The sequence below is a fragment of the Chaetodon trifascialis genome, chromosome 23 (genome assembly GCF_039877785.1).
Source record: "Chaetodon trifascialis isolate fChaTrf1 chromosome 23, fChaTrf1.hap1, whole genome shotgun sequence".
Lineage (NCBI taxonomy): Eukaryota > Metazoa > Chordata > Actinopteri > Chaetodontiformes > Chaetodontidae > Chaetodon > Chaetodon trifascialis.
In genome coordinates, this window is record NC_092078.1 from 17,255,955 (window position 1) to 17,272,953 (window position 16,999).

Consider the following 16,999-nt stretch of genomic DNA (forward strand, 5'->3'; position numbering starts at 1 on the left):
AAATCTACTTCAATTAAGTGAGGCATTTTAATTGACCATAAAAGGCTTTTATTTGTACTGTTTGTTTGCCATTGCAATCTTGTGCCCAAATAAAAAAAAAAGTCTAATGGATAATGAAACCTTATGTTGGGCAGCCAAATTAGCAAAAGGAATAGTTCCTATTTCCAGAGTTGCAGGGTTGCTCCAAGCTCTTGTGGGGCCCAAGCAGAATTTGCTGGTATTATTGGTATTTTTCTATTTTTTTTTGTTTGTATTATTGTTTTTTTTATCTTCATTATTAACGTAATGGAAATCTAATTATGCTGATTTTACTATGGGAGCCACTGAATGAAAATCAGCGGTATTTGTTTTCTATCCTATATTTGGGACCAGCATTTTTTACACAGACAGACCACAACCCCATTAACTGAGCCCTGGTTTTATCTGTCATTTGAATGTGAGCTTTTGAACTTATGGTACATGACACTGAGCATGAGCAGCAAGCAAATAAGTGGGTAAAGTCTGGTGTAAAAGTTTTAACAGATATTTATGATACGAGATTTTACCCCAACTCATTGTTGGTTTGCAGTAAAGTGCTTTGATTGCTGTATGAAACAGGGCACACAGACCATATTCACATATCTTATCTTATTGTGCTTTTTTTTCACTGGAACTTTATTTGACCACAGAACAGTTAGTTTTTTTTCTTTTATCACTCAATTTATCGCCTCTGATATTCAGTTCAAAAAGGAAAACATATCTGAGCATCCCACCTGCTCTGATGTATTCAAATCCGACTATTCAACACTTTAAAAATAATTCTCTTTTTTAGTGGAATTTACTAAGATATTCTGTAGATGTTATGACAGCTGTATGATATTCATCATGCTTTTTGTTTTTATTCTCCTTCTTATTTTACATTCATTTTTTTAGCAGTTTCTATGGCCTTTCTGTCTTTCTTAAGTAAAGCACTCACTTAGTGCACGTGGTTTCTTTCTCGGAAAGCACTTCGGGCTGCAATTCCTGCATGAAATCCTACTCTAACCCTGTTCCACTGGCTTCACCTTGAGATGATATTTTTTCCTTTTTTGACCTCCATCTCTAAACCTCAATGCTCATTGTGCTACTTTGTTTACTTTTCTTGTGTTGCTTGTGGGCTTTGATTCTTGTTTGCTATGTTTTTTTTTAAAAGAGAAAAATGTTAAGAAATATATAGACGATCACATACAGATATTATTTGTCAAATTGATATTCCTCAGCAAATATATAGATGATGATTATTCTTTCCTTTTGTTGTATAAGCCTATAATCATGGCCAGAATGGATCCAAAAATACACATTCATATTCAAATGAGTGTATAATTGATTTTAGTCCACATCAGTGGTTAATGAAACTAGTTAGGTGACATAGTTGAGCTTTATATGGGCATCACTTAAAGGAACAGTGACTGAGTCATGAAACCAGAGATTTCGCTCTCTCTTCTTTTCATCTTGTTTTACTGCAGCGTTAATGTGTAACAGGCTCCAGTCAGGGTGTGTGTGTCGGGACTTGATAAGACAATCTGTGTGTGTGTGTGTGTGTGTGTGTGTGTGTGTGTGTGTGTGTGTGTGTGTGTCAGGGACAACATGCACAGCTGGTGGTGGGCTGGTCACGTCTAAATCCCATACCATTCATTCCCAGGCGTACTCCTCTTTCAGCAGTCACTCACTCACTCACTCTCTCCCCTGACCTCCACCCTGTTCCTTCATTCTCCTCTCCCTCTCTTCCTCGCTCGCTGTCACTTGCCCTCCGTCTCTCCTGCTTCTGTCACTGAGCAGCCTATTTCTGTAAGTTCTTAAATCTCATTCTCCATGTGTCTGTTGCCATCCATCCATCCATCTGTCCCAGTTTTTACCCTGACTTCCTCCACTTGTAGCCTTTCTTACTTTTGGTCACTCCCTCAAAATTCAGAGATGACAGAGAACTTCCCCAAGATGTTGGTCATTGGCTCAGAGATTTGACTTTGCAGAAAAAAAAAGAACTGGTTTCACTGAACCAGGAAGCAAAAGTGGCACACCCACTGCTGAAATGTAACACCCATTGGTATTGTGAAACTGAATTCAGCTGGAAATGGAACTGTTGATTATTTTCATTTTATTATTGTATGAGATTTATAGTTGTTCTTCTTGACCTCTGTGCTGAATTTGATAAAGTGATCACTAAGTATTGTTGCATAGACTAGAAAATTGGTTGGGACAATGGAGACTAGTCCTAAATCATATTTACAAAACAGAACATTTTTGAGCGCAGGTCTGAATAATACAAAACTTCATTTGGTGTTCCACAGCGCTCAAGTCGTGGTCCTCTTTTATTGTAACTCCACATGTTTATGCTAGGCTAAATAACTCATGATGAAAGTATTTAACCTCATTATTATGGGGATGATACACAACCTAACTTTCTGGGAGTTAGATGAGACAGTTCATAATAATGTCATGTCTATGTATTAAGTACAGAGCCAAAGTCATGATGTGGTTAGCCTAGCTTAGCATAAAGACTGGAGGCAGGGGGAAACAGCTAGCCTGGCTCTGACCAAATAACATCTCTAAAGCTCTGTAATTAACACTTTGTTTCTCATTTGTTTAATCTGCACAGAAATAGAAATAGAAATGCAAAGGCACAATGGTACCAAACCAACCTTACAGTGACAACACTTCGGGAAGCTGCACACAGGTTGATCAACAAGAAATGGTTCCAGCTCATAACTCTCCTGAAAATACTTGTTCATTTATTTCTGTCTGAATGATGATTAAGCAAACAAGATAAAACATGTTACTTGCTCAGTGGTAGAGGAGTTGGCAGGTGTATTTTACTTTATGTAGAATGCTAATTAGCCAGTGCTAGTATGCTAACACATTCAACTAAGGTGGTGAACATGGTCAAGTATACACTACTTACTAAGCATCAGCATGCTAACATTGTCATTGTGGCACAGTGGTGCTGTGCTGAAGTACATGCTCACAGAGATGCTAGCGTGGCTGCAGACTACGTTTTGCATGAGACCAAATGCATGAAGACACCAGACTACTTTTCTGTTTCAGCAGGGGGGCAGCCTTTATGCTAAGCTAGGCTAACTACCCTCTGGCTCCAGTTCAGTTCTTTGCTCATCATAATGAGCTTCTCATCTTACTCCCAGACATAAAGTGCACAGGCACATTTAAAAAAATGTTGAGCTCACACCCAGACAAATTGTGACGTGAAAACAGTAAGTGTATTTGTTTTCAACACTAAAAAGCTTACATTACCTTCTCTCTTTGAATAAATAATATTTTGGATTTTAACTGTTTGACACAAGATGTCTCCCACTTCACAGAAAAATCCATTCTCAGTGTGTGGGCACCAAGCCTTCCAGTTTACATAATCACACTTTTGTACAGTGAATTCTGGACCTCAACTGGCTAAAAACTGATTGTGAAAGTCCTGCTGGTGTATCCAGCTCCCCCTCAGACACACTCCTGGTCTAAATCATTTGGTCTAAATCAACCAGTTTGCATGTTCCTGTTGTACAGCAAGTACACTTCATCTTAAAATATTCAGCACATAATGCAGTTGTTGTGATGGATTATGAAGTTGTGAGAGGACTCGTAAATGTATATCTGTGTGTACCTGAGAGGGAGTAGTGACAGGAAACCAACGACGTCTCAACAACCCACTTGGGAGGAGGGGAGAGGAAGAGAGGGAGAGCTCAGAGGAAGAAGGGATGGACAAAGAGCGTGAGAAACTGATGTCACTCTGCCTGCTGGGACTAAAAAAAAAGTTTGATGGGAAAAGTCTCCAGAGCTGCTCAACTAGAGACTAGATTACTGGGTCACTGGTCTGCAAAGACCTCAAAAAAGAAGGTAGAGGCACCAGTTCCTTAATAAATACATGATATCATTATTTCAATTGAACAATTTCTAAGGTAGGAGGCCATTTTTATTGACACAATGTAGGCAGTGAACTAATTTATTGCTGTAATCCACAGAACCTGAATACCAAGCCACATGGGACATTCAGCTCTACTTACTGGTCATAGTGTAAACTGACTGACATCATTCCAAAAGCATGTGGGTCAATGAAGAGCATGAATATTCACCCTCATTAGTAGGAGGCTGTAGTTGATGTCGCAGCTTCTTTTGTCATCAGTGCACGTCGTGTCGCTCTCAGAGACAGGATGAGTGTGTGAGTGTGTTACAGTGAGTGTGTTTCAGCTCATCTCCTGACCTCTTGTCTCCTCTTGTGTGTTTGTATTAAAATGAGATATTCCACATGGGGCAGTTAGGTCACCGAAGCTGCAGAAGATGCATGATTCATCATAGAGAAACGCTGCCACAAGGGGCTCCTAGGAGTGTTCATCATACCCCACAGTATGAAAGTGTTGGGTGGAATGAATGAGGTAGTAAAGCTTTTGCTATTGTTAAAACCTTCAAGGATTAGGGCCATGGCCATGCAGTCAGCAAAATCAAGAAATGCAGTAGTTCCAAAACACAGCTCTTCCTAAAATAACAAATCAAATCAAATTGTCTTTTTTACATTTCTGTGTGTCCACATACTGTAATTCCTTTAGTAACTAAGTTCTCCAAATTATATTATGTGCCAAGTGGGGTCCCGCTGCATTAAAGTGGGTTTTATTGGATGTGTGAAATGCAAGAAAAATAACATGCATTGCTTTTTGACAGCAGCTGCTTGTTAACTGGTGGAGCATCATGCTGTTTCCACTGATGCTGCTCTCTCTTCAGGGGTTGACCATATTGGATGGAGTCTAATTTTCCTCAGGGCTCTTTGGATCGGGTCTGACTGTCATGGTATCTTTCACAGGTCTGGTTCAGATCAGGAGTGACCTAGAGATCAGAAAGTGGCTAACAGTATGCCCCTCTTGTTCTCATGGCATGTGTCGATTCTGAGTGCTATGTTGCTACGACCCCCTGCCCCCTGCCCACCACCACCGCCACCACCACCACCACCACCAGTATACCGGTGGACAGTGGTATCTGCCACTGAGCCATTCCTAAGTCACACACAGCATTGGATTAATCAGCATGGCATATGTTGATAAGAAACAGTATTACCCCTTATGGCACAATGTATGGGCTGATTGATTTGTTAATTATTCATTCATGTTATTAATGTGCATCATCTGTTAACACAACATAAAGCAAAGAGTGTTTCATTGAGGTCGTATATATTGCCCCTTCCCACACTTTATAAGTCCAGAAGAAGAAAAATCAAAATAGCAGAACAAGCAATATCACAACATCCCCATGGGTGGGGGAGGTATTATGCTTTCATGCTTTCATTATAATCGCATAGAAATATAGTGGCCAGAACTGGTTAACCAGTGACTGTTAATGGGTTTTACAAGTGTATGCAGTGAAAGTTACCCCCCCCCCCCCCCGACACACACACACACACAGTAGCCCTGGTTGCAGCTGGGCAGCTAGTCCGACAGGACTTTGACAGATGGTCCAATGGGATGCTGGAGAGGGAGGGAGGGAGGACACAAGGGCTAAAGAGAAGGATGCAGGATGGAGAGGAGGGGACAATGCTAATGGATGCAGTGTGTGTGTGTGTGTGTGTGTGTGTATGTGTGTGTGTGTGTGTGTGTGTGTGTGTGTGTGTGTGTGTGTGTGTGTGTGTGTGTGTGTGTGTGTGTGTGTAGTAGGGGAGTCATCTGTTATTGAAAGAATGGAAGACTAAGAATAAGGGTTGTAAACCTCATGGGAGACAAGAGGGGACCATGCAGTCCTGCTGACACTGCATTTGCAATTATATTGATGTTTAGACGTGTGTGTATATTCAGACACACAAACATGCGTGAAAACACTGGACATACAGTAGTATTCCTCATATTTTACTATGGATCTTTTACCCAAAGTTATTTATTTTATAATTCACGGTTTTCATTACAACAATGATTCCAAAAAGGTTGGGACACTAGATAAAACAGACTGTGATCATTTGCTAATCCTTTTTTGACATATACAAATTTAGAATATGTTGAAAAGACAATATATTTAATGTTTGACCTCATCAACTTCATTGTTATTTGTAAATATATGCTTATTCAGAATATAATGAAAGCAGCACATTTCAAACAAGTTGGGACAAGAGCAACAACAGACTGGGAAAGTTGGAACATTCCACAGGTAATCAGGTTCATTGGTAACAGGTGAGAGTATTGGGTCTGAAAGGGGCTTCCTGGAAAGGTTCAAGCGCTCACAAGCAAGGATGGAGCACGGTTCACCACTTTGTGAACACATGATTGGATAAAGGATATTAATACAGGGGCTCAGGAACTCCTTGTAAAACCTTGTAGTTAAACACAGTTCATTCATTGGATCACCTGGCTGTTATGCACACAGACGAACAGATTTAAGATTGGATAATGATTTAATCATGCCACAAAAACAGTCTGTACTATTTATTAGCATTAATAAAGTCTAAAACAGTTTTTCCTGCCACATAGAGACACCGCCCCTAATGGGTGTCAATCAAAAAATACTCGCAGTGTGACCACGCCCATCCCTCCTCGCACCCCTTCCCTGGCTGCACCTTCCGAAACCTCCTGAAAGCCAGATAGAATAAAAAAAACCTTTCGTTCGACTTCCGGTTGTAACTATCAAAATAAGATTCTAATTAAGCGACACAGGAGAAAGTAAGGAAATACATAATATGAAGATTATCTGTTTATTGAAAATAATGCATAATTGCAATGCAACAATGCCTGGCTACTTTTCTCCATTTTAATAAATGTTGTATTTAAATGATCAAAAATGTTATTTTGCATGCATTCAGACAAATCAAGAAGGGTTCTTACAAAGTTAAAGTTATGTGAGTACCGAATTCCCTCTTTTTGTTACCCATTACAGCTCAGCAAGGCCTCACTGTGAAATGTTGTATGCAATCATTTTCCAAAGAATATCATTTAAAAAAAAATAAAAAATCTGTTCATGTCAGGATTTTAGAAATAATGATAATGGATTGATACCCCCATTAAATCAAACATTTCATATTTAATTTATTTGAGTTATTTAATTAGTTTTGTTTAAATACAAAAGTTCTTTTGAACTTCTTATGAAAATTGACTTACTAAAATTACAGTCACAGAACATTGTCATTATAATTAGAACCGGATTACGTAGTTCTTTTCTAGAAAACCTCCTTGGAAATTATTGGGAAATTATGGACCCAATCCATGAAGTGTCCAAAATAATCTGGACGACAGTGAAAATCTACTTTTATTTTGAAGAGAATGCACACTTTTCCTGTGCTGTTGCTGCCAAATTTGCGAGCTTGATGTAACTTCCTGAAAGATTGACAGCTTGAACCGCTCTCCCGTAGTGGTGGCAACGATAGCTCCCGTTGTGTGAGGAACGCAATCACAACTCACATTGCTAGCGGATTTTCTTCTAATTTCATTTCATACTTTCAAAAAAGTTTACTGGAAGGCAAATCCGGACAAAGTTCAGAAGAATCTTCGGGGTATGAAAGTGGAGCGGACGCCTCAAACAAAGTAAAAGAGGAGGTAGACCTGTACGTTGATGGCTGCTGGGGATGGAGCCCAGCTGCCGGCCACAGTAGCGGCCAGTCGGAGCGTGGAGAAGGCGCTCGAGGAGGCTGCCGCGAGCGGGGCTCTTAACTTGTCCAACCGAAAACTGAAGGAGTTTCCCCGCAGCGCCAAGAACTACGACTTGTCCGACATCACACATGCAGGTCGGTGTGCTTTTCACTGTTTCCCTGAACTTACAAAGCAGCACGAGCTCGCTCGCTGTTATCACGAGAACCTCCTTTTGTTGTATCGCCACCTGCTTCTTTCTTCTAACGGGGAAGGCACATTTTTTCCGAACACGTTTCGCAAGACTCCTTCTAATAACCCCCAAGTTTGTTGTCCTGACGAAAGTTAAACTATATCCCCTTAAATTTTGAATCAAGACTTCTTTCAAATCACCAGCACTTACCTCTTAATTCGGCATATGTATACTCCACTAAACTGCTGTTTTATCAATAAGCTTTTCTCATGGTGTCCATGAACGTCAGCCTTCTTCACCAAACTGCGGTGTTACGTTCAATGTGCACCAGAATTCACTGTTTTTTAAATAAAAGTCCTTACTTGGTGGCTTAGCTATGTGACAGTCGAGACTTATTTTGTGGGGTATTTACTAGTGTTTTTAAGGAAAGCCTTCTGAAGAACCAGCTCTTAAAATAAACTTGATGCGTTAGTCTCTTAAAGTGGACTTGAAAGAAAAGAGGAAAAGGTAAAAAAACGGCAGACATGCGAGTTCCTCTTCCTCAACACATCCCTCAAAGCGTTTGCATCGGCCGTCCTCTTGTGTGCTTGCCTTGGAGTCGTTTTACTCAACGTTGGGCCTTCATTCACTGTGTTTCGAGCTGTTCCCAGCTTTACTGCTCGGACTTAAACAGTGACTTTGGTAGTTTTTAGTATTTTCGGTTTGGAGTGAAGAGCCCACAGTGTAACAACATGGCAACCTTTACCTCACCAGCCTCCTGGATTCTCTCTGAATCTGAGTCACTTTCTCATTGAGTTGTGCTGCCGAGGACATTGTTAAAGGCTATTGATAACAGCGAAACAGTGTAAACTGAACGGTGAAGTAGGTGTGGGTGATACTGTGGATTACAGGGAACTACCTTGGCCTCGCCTTGTTGAAAAGAGGATTACCCCATCCAGGTTGCTGAAATCAATCTGGCTACGCAGCGACTTAAAGCAACACCCCCTATCCTCTGCTGCTTCTTTCTGTGGTTTGGCAATTATGACCATCTGCTCATAACAACCCAGGTCTAGGCCCTGTGGGATGATGAGACTGTGAACACACATGCACCTGCCACTGGAGCAACCCAACCCTAATGACTATGGAAGAGATGAATATGTCCCGTGCCTACAGTAAATGCTCTTGATTAGGATGAAGCGCAGGTTCTTGGATAATCCAGCTCAGCAAGTCAGTAAAGGATACAACTGTGGTCCAAAAGTGGCACTTTAAACCTGATTATACATATCAATGTGCAGGTTATTCATCATAAGTATTACTCAGCCTGTGAAAACAGCTGGATAATGTCTTCTGTGGCTCTGTCAAGTCTGAGAAAATAACCTTAATGATGTCATAATGATGTCATCCGAGTTCTCGGCTGTGTCTTAGGCCTGGTTCAGACGACACGTTTTTTTTGTCTTTGTCGGTGGTCACCCTGCCAGATCCAACGATCACACTGCCAGAATTTCTTGTCGTATTTTGGTTGGGTGACTGGCAAGACTACATGTATGACCTCGACCAATCACAGCATGTCTTATCGCATGATCATGTATGATTTCAGATGTTATTGGGGAGGCGGGTGAAGCAACTGTCAGTCAAACTGACCGTGGCATTGTGTACCGAAAGAGAGAGAAATAACAGCTGTGTGCTAAGGCAAACGCAAGAGGCGGAGTAAACTTCAGCCCTCTGGGTCATTATTTCTCCATCTGCTGTGTAGCATCTGGATAATAATTAGGACAGGTACAACGAGTTTCACATATAGAAGTTTTATTTCCAGAGTTATTTATTCTACAAGGAGCAGGCTTGGCTGTGTTGGCCGCATCAAACAGGCTACTTTAACGTTAGATCTGGAATTAGTAATGATAAGCATATTCCTCTAGTTAGGACCAGAGGCCTGTACCATAAAGCTGGATTACGGCTTAGCGAGATAACTTCAGGCTTAACCCTGGCTTTTCGGTACCATAAACGTGGCTTACTTTCTATCGGGCTACGTTGCCGTGGTAACCTATGCTGAACACCTAACCTGCTCCGGAGCAGGATAAGTTCAGGATAAGAGCTCAGCAGGTATAAAAGCCCCACCTACTGACCAATCAGTTCTCTTGGAAAATGGCCTGTCCGTTTTATGAGAACCCGGTGGATCTTGGTGCACAGCTTGTGTGAAGAGCACTCAGGCGCAAGAGAGTATTTAGAGATCGCTCTAATCCGTTCGAATTGTCTGAACAATCACTGTACGAAAGGTACAGATTTTCGGGAGAGGGGTTACAATACATCTGTCAGCTGCTGGAGCCTTACATCAGTAATGTAACGCACCGCAACCACGCGCTGACAGTCCCACAGACAGTGTGCATTGCACTGGGGTTTTTTGCCACAGGTAATATATTTCTTAGTGATGTTTGTAATTATTATGATGTCTTTAAATCCCTCGTTGGATGGGTTACAAGCAAGCCACAGATAAAATGCCATTAATCAGTTATTTGTTTAAGTAAATCATGGATTGATTAATTCATTCATAGGTACTTTTATGTATTCTGTTGGCGATGCCGAAAACCTCGGGAAAAACACAGTATGTAGAGCTATTCATAAAGTCGCGGGGGCCCTGACTGAACTTGTCGATGCATTCGTGGTGTTTCCCGGCCACCTGCCCACGCAATGCATCAAAGAGGGCTTTTATGACATCGCAGGTAAGCAAGGTTGATGTGTAATTTGCATAATGTAGACTAAGCCCTGGGATGTTTGCCATTGTATATTGTATTGTATGTAGCCTCCAACATGTAGGCCTACATATACATATGCTACACGTATAAGATATAGTAAGCGTACTGACCACTTTGAAGTATATTTTTATACTTATGTTTGATTTGCTCCCATGTTCTCTTTGCTCCACTCGGGTTGCATCTGAAATAATAAGGCTACAATCACATGCCATAACGAAAAATTTCATACACACATACATTTATGGAACACACAAATGTTACTGTAGTCAGATATACAAGTGCTGTCATAGTGGGGAAGTAATATTATAATGGCACTAACTTACGCATTGACACAGTCTGCGATTTTTTTGCCAGCAATCCTTGCGCCGTTTGGCAGCTGTGTTGCTTTTTGCCTGGATTATTGATTTGTATTCCTCGTATTTATTAATTATTATTGTTTGCTCCTCCGTAGTGAAATATGCGGCTCGGGCTGATTTTTCCATATTTGCGATTGGTCGCATGCAGCAAACTCCGCCCTTTTTATGTGAGCGCGCACAGATCTAGATTGGACAAGCCTGAATTGAATTAGTGAGTTGATAGCCGGCTTTATGGTACCGAAAATCCGGAGGGCGGATGTCTCGTTAAGTGAAGCCCGATAAGTAAGAGGAAGCCCGGCTAGGTTAATCAAGCTTTATGGTACAGGCCTCTGGGATGATGTTATGAAAGCACAGCAGCTACTCCCCAGGCTGATGAAGTGCTTCCTGGTGTACTCTCTCAAGGAAACGTCCAATAGGTAGAGGTACTGTTGCACAGCTCAGTGAACTTTTCCTCTCTTTCGCTGTCCCACCTGAGCAATCTCAGCATCCCTCCTCCTCTTCTTCATGGTCTCGTCCTGACTGCGCTCTGGAGAGGGCACCTGATTGGTAAACACTCAGGAAGATGTTATGGGAGATGTCACATTGGACGTGTCAAGAAAAAAATTTCTGACATGCTAGTCTTTGCATTAGGGTGTCATGGCATCTGTTTACGATTGGCTGCAACACTGGTAATTTGTTGTCCATGACAAAATTGTCTCAAAATCAGCTTAGGATCTGGATCCTGTAGTCTGAACCAGGCATCAGGGACTAAACAGAAGACCTGAGTTAGAAACTGGGCCCATGGAGTTCAAAGACTTGGACATTTACCTTGCAGGAGGTGTAATGAATAATGCTATTGACTTGCATTATGGGAAGTGTAGGATCCAGTCTTTTTTGGAGCTTGATCTTTAAAATGAGTCGCTTGTGATAGTTTTGGTTAATTCTGCATGGTTTCAAGGTGCATGAGAAGGCTCCAGGAATCCTTGAGAAGTCTTAAGTGAGTCTTTAAAGTGTGTTAGTTACTCCTGCAGGAGTTGGGGTTGGGTGGTTGGATAATATGGAGCTATATCAGTGACTGACTGAGTCCATCACCATTTTGTTTGTTTTTTTTGTCATTTTATTTTGCTAGTTTAATGGCCTACCTCAGAAGAGTGAGTGAAGGCCGCCGATAGGACGGCGAAGTTGGCACAAAGAGGGCAGCAACGGCAGAATATTTTTACATCTAACTCTGTGAATTAGGGTTTATTTCAAACGAACAATAGTTGGTGATTGATGATTTGAACAGGGAACAGACTAACCAAGATGGTTCTGGTGTGTTTTATGTGTGTTGTTTCTGTCGAGTTTGAATGAAGTGTGTTTCAAGGCAGTTAAGCTGGTCTTAGATGGGTCAGAGAGAAAGTTGAATTGGGAAGGTGTGGTTGTATTTTACTGTTTAATAAGGAAAGCATGTGACAGGATATTTCCTTTCTTGACATTTTTTGAGTTTATTTGTTGAAGAGCGCCCGTGGAATGTAGCAAACTTACCAGTCACAGACATCCCGTGGTTGTTGTTGGAACCTGCGGCAGGTTAATGAGACTAACTAGCTTACTGTAAAACACGTCTTCTCATCACTGGTTTGGAGAGTGGGGCCTCTCCTGACCTCTGCGAACGCCGCACACACACCCACAAGGATATTTTGGCAATAGCCAGTTGTTGAGCTGACAATGGCCGGTGGGAAAATTTTTATATATCACCCAACCCTAGTAGGTGTCCTACAGGTTGGTTGAGCGAACCCCCCAAAATGAGGAACGGTTTCTCAGTAATTCATTTGGTAGCTTTGAATGGTGTTATACTAATAAATCAAAATCAACATTTTTTTCATATGAATTCTAAGGTTGAATGGGGGTTTTGACACTGATGAGCTAGAACTGGAACAGATAGTTCTACCTGTGATTGTTCCTGCGGCTGGTTACAGATGTTTGTCACGGCAGACATTTTGACATGTCAAAGCAGGAAAAGCACAGGCTTCATTGATTACAGCAATGATGGCTGCATTCCCTTTAGGTGTTCCAGTTCCAGGGCCCTGCTGTGGTCAATGCTTGCTTACTACCACAGCAGACTGGGACACTTAAAGTCCGTGAGTGTTACACCATTGGCTGGTCAAGTACTGAAGTTTCCCCATTGGCTGTTGCTCTTTCAACACAAATAGGTGTGAATAGGAAGCTTTTGCAGAGTTAGGCTATAGTGATAACAACAACAACAATAATAAGCATCATTAGACAAAGTTCTTGTATAACTACTTGTGTGTCGACCACATTTGAGAATTTTGCCTTCTTTTATTAAGTGTAAGACAGGATTTCATTGAAAAATCTTATTATATTCCTATTATATTAAGTTAAGTATTGAAAAATGTGTAGTTTTAGTATTGATACTGAAACTGCTGCATTGGCACTGGTATCAAGAAATGTCAAATACCCAGAGCTAGATTTTCCTGTCAAAGTCAAGAGAGATGTCAAGGAATCATGAATAAAATTTTCCAAATAGAATGTGTTCATCATTTCGCTCGGCCTTGGCTTCACTTTCATATTGAACTAAGTGTTGGCTGACATCACACTGGCTCATGGTGACTCATTTGTTATTGTTACTCAGCTCTGATGTTAGGGCTGTGCTCCTCTATCGGCCCCACTGTAGACGAGTAGTCTTGAATACATGTTTTTGCAGAACCCATCTTTGTGGTAGTGTCTAATATCTGAGTAATGAGGTGCTCTCAGTTTCACTGAGAGACCTGGTAGTTATGCCTACTCAGACAAACAAATAGTCTGTGAGATACAGCAAACCTGACCTGAGTCCTGCACCTGGACCTTGTTTTGTGGTGTGTGTGCATGTCTGTGCGGGTGGTGACGGTCCTCGCTGAGTCATTGAACTGTCATGATGCCTGTCAGGTATGGTCTCGCCGTAGATCTAAACTAATCCTCATGTTAAATGAAGGAGGGAAGATACTTGAGTGGGATCTGATGCATTACAAGCACATTGTCAGCTCCTTAGAATCAAATTAAATGGGTAACTAAATGAATAAATTACTCAATAAATAGATTAGTATTCCATTAGATGCATCAAAAATAATATTTAAGTTACTGATTTATTGACTAATGTATAAAGCATGATATAAATTTAGAATTTTTACATTTTCTTCTGTATTTATTTACCTTTGTATTAATTCCCCCATTTAATTCCTGTCCCATTTACATTTAATGTGTTCTTTTATACATTTTTACATTTATTTATTTATGTACTATTTCCCTTTGTGTTTCCCCCATTTACTTCTGTGTTTCCTTTTTCCATTTCTTTATACATTTCTTCCATATTATGCAAATTATTCATGACTAATCACTCAAAGTGTGTCAAGGGTCACCTTTTTGCCTACAGGCTGATGGACATCAGTGTGCATAGATTGACTGTACATGCCTTGCTCCCACACCACTGGCCATCTGAGACAGTCTCATCATACTGAGGTGTTTCACAGCTGCTTCGGCACTGAAAAACACGAATGATGAAGCATGATGAGCTAAAAGTCAAGCTAGCCAGAGCAGATAAGTTAGCTCTGACCACCGACTGCTGGACAGCTCTCAAACGAAAGCGCCACTTCATCAGTGCTGACTGAGAGCTGGGTTTCCAGTATCTGGTAATGACCAGCAGGCTTACTTTGACTAAACCAGAGAGTTGGTGGTGATTGTTGGAACAGTGTAAGGACAAACCAGGAAGGTTTGAGTAAAGTGTGTTTTCTGATGATAAAAATACTTCTTCTAAATGGAGTGTGGTGGCTTTTGCGAGAGCGATATAGTGGCTGTTTCTGCTTAAACAAAATGGATGTTACTCTTAAACAAACACGTGTCTTAGTAGGGATCCTGTCCATACTGTTGTCACACACTCAGAATAATAATCTGGGCCTGTCAGTGGCAAAAACAAACAAAGTGGGCATACTTTGACGGTGCACAATGCTGCTAGATATTACATTGCAGTCTGTTTCATGGCTACCAGCTGCAACACTCAAACATGGGCGAATATGGTCCATAAACACATATTATTTTTGACCAAAATTTCTCTCTGGGACATTAAAATCTTTCAGGTCATGTGGACCTGCTTTCTTATTTTTACATTTTTTTTAATAGAAACCCAAACTGCAAGATGCAGTCCAGTGTGCAGAATTAACGAAAGCAGAATTAACCGAATCTCACATCTCTAGTTTGCTATCACATAAGATGGAGAAAAGCAGCAGTTTGTACAACAAGGGAGTGTTTGATGTTTTTGCTTGGGAAGAAAAACTCGTGATAGTTAATTGTGGGACAGGTTACAAATAAGTAAGCAGGACTGCTTCATAATTTTTAAGTGGACATGATAAAAGTATTGTTAAGGATATAATTTGGTGAATGAGCCCAAAATTGATACTCTTGCCAGTTTCTTAACTGATTCTCTCGAAATGGAATTAAATGACCAGTATGTCAATATTGCAACATTATAATACACACAATATTCCTCAGAAGACCTATTTAGCCCACTCCTGCTGCCTTTGATTCCTCTACACTGCCCCATTGTAAGTTAAGTCCAAGTTGAACCAACCAGCCATCTAAAAGTCCACTCCAGATGTCCAGGATGTTGATCTGGTCATACAGTACAGGATTCATATTTGAGTTTCAGCTTTGAATTTTCACAAGTGAAGACGCAGCTCATCTCATCCAGAGTGAGAAGCAGCAGGCAGGATATTAGTGACGCTGTGGTGTCATAGAGTATTGTGGTTGAACTGGTGTAAGACTGGGCCGTGAAGGCCCAGCAGTGTTTATGATAACATCAGCCCCCCTGCTTCCCAACTGGAGCAGCTTCCCTCAGGAAGGTCAAAGGTTCACACATTCACATGCACACACACACACACACACACACACACGCACGCACAAAGAAGGAGACTTGGCTTGCCTCCCCCAGTGTTTCCCGGTAGCTCAGAGCAGTTGAAGGGAACAAAGCCCAGCCATTGTGTGTTGTGTGCACCTTGTAGACCCATAAGTCTGTGTGTTGTTGCAGAGTGAATATACACCGCCCGCCCTTGGGCAAATGCTTTTCTAATTAGGTTTTACCAAGTGTGGGTTTTGATACGATGCTATTTGGTTTTCTGTATCGAAGCTGTCGAATAAGAGATTTTTCTTGCAATCATTCTGCATCTTTAAATCTAATCACTTTCATGCCAAAAATAAATGTGAATTTATGTTATTTTTTTGTCCAGTGTCCTCCCCAAGTGTGCAAAATGACAGGATCACTTTATAATATATGCAAAGGAGAAATTATTATTACTCTTTTATTGACGGCCGTTGTGCAAAATTTACAGTCCAGATGAATCTAAATTCTGTGTCTTCATAAAGGTGCTGTTTGTTTCATGAGTTTCGTGTTGTGTTGTTGCCGTTGTTGTGAATGGAGGATTGTCCTCCCGAGTTTTCTTTGAAGCTCTTGTTCTTTTAAGACATCTGTAAAAAAACGCTTTCTGGGGAAGAAGATATGTTTCCTGCTTTCAAGAGCATTACTAAGTTGAAGGAGCATTGTTTGGTGGAATGTCTTCATTCCAAAATGCTTGCAATCAGGGTACCACACTGGATCCTTAGCAGTGATATACAGCTGCAAGTGCCTGATTAATCTGCCCACCTCCATGTCTGTTTTCAGGCACTGATCTTTATGGTAAGTCTGATAGGTTGTGAACAAGGCAAGAGCCTGGTTTGCATGGGACTTGTCTTACCTGGGTTTTGTAATAATTGCAGAGGAAGTCTGTGTTTCTGTCCATCCAGCTGTGCATGCAGTCGCCAATGGGCTGTCTTCCTATTTTCTGGAAGCAGCAAATGCTTGGCATTTTTGCTTGACTAATTACTTGAACATCTAATTGATTTTTAAAATAGCTAATATAATTGATAAACTGAGAACAAGTTAGCTCAAAGTGTGGAAATCTATTCTACTGCAAATTAGCTAACACACAGTATTTTGCATTCTTTGTTTGGCCTGAGATTCCTCCAGCTTTGTGTGCTTTGTTCTCCTCTGAATGGAAAATGATGAGCCTGCTCCGATGATTAATAGGACCCTCGGTAGCATTTTGGCTGTAAATTCTCAAGGTTCATGTGGTTACTGCTGATCATGGAGACTCATTAGAGAAGATCAGGTTGGAATCTATGAAGTGA

At 41.0% G+C, this 16,999-nt stretch overlaps 1 protein-coding gene across 2 annotated transcripts in view; it reads left to right on the forward strand.

Annotated features, from left to right (window-relative positions):
- The first annotated feature begins 7,327 nt into the window (after nucleotides 1–7,327).
- The window catches only part of lrch4 (leucine-rich repeats and calponin homology (CH) domain containing 4), a 52,361-nt gene continuing 42,689 nt past the window's right edge, over nucleotides 7,328–16,999 (forward strand). For both annotated transcript variants that reach the window (XM_070993038.1, XM_070993037.1), the window contains exon 1: nucleotides 7,328–7,711. In XM_070993038.1, the coding sequence (XP_070849139.1) occupies nucleotides 7,540–7,711 (172 nt within the window). In that variant the 5' untranslated portion in view covers nucleotides 7,328–7,539. The remainder of the gene's footprint in view (nucleotides 7,712–16,999) is intronic.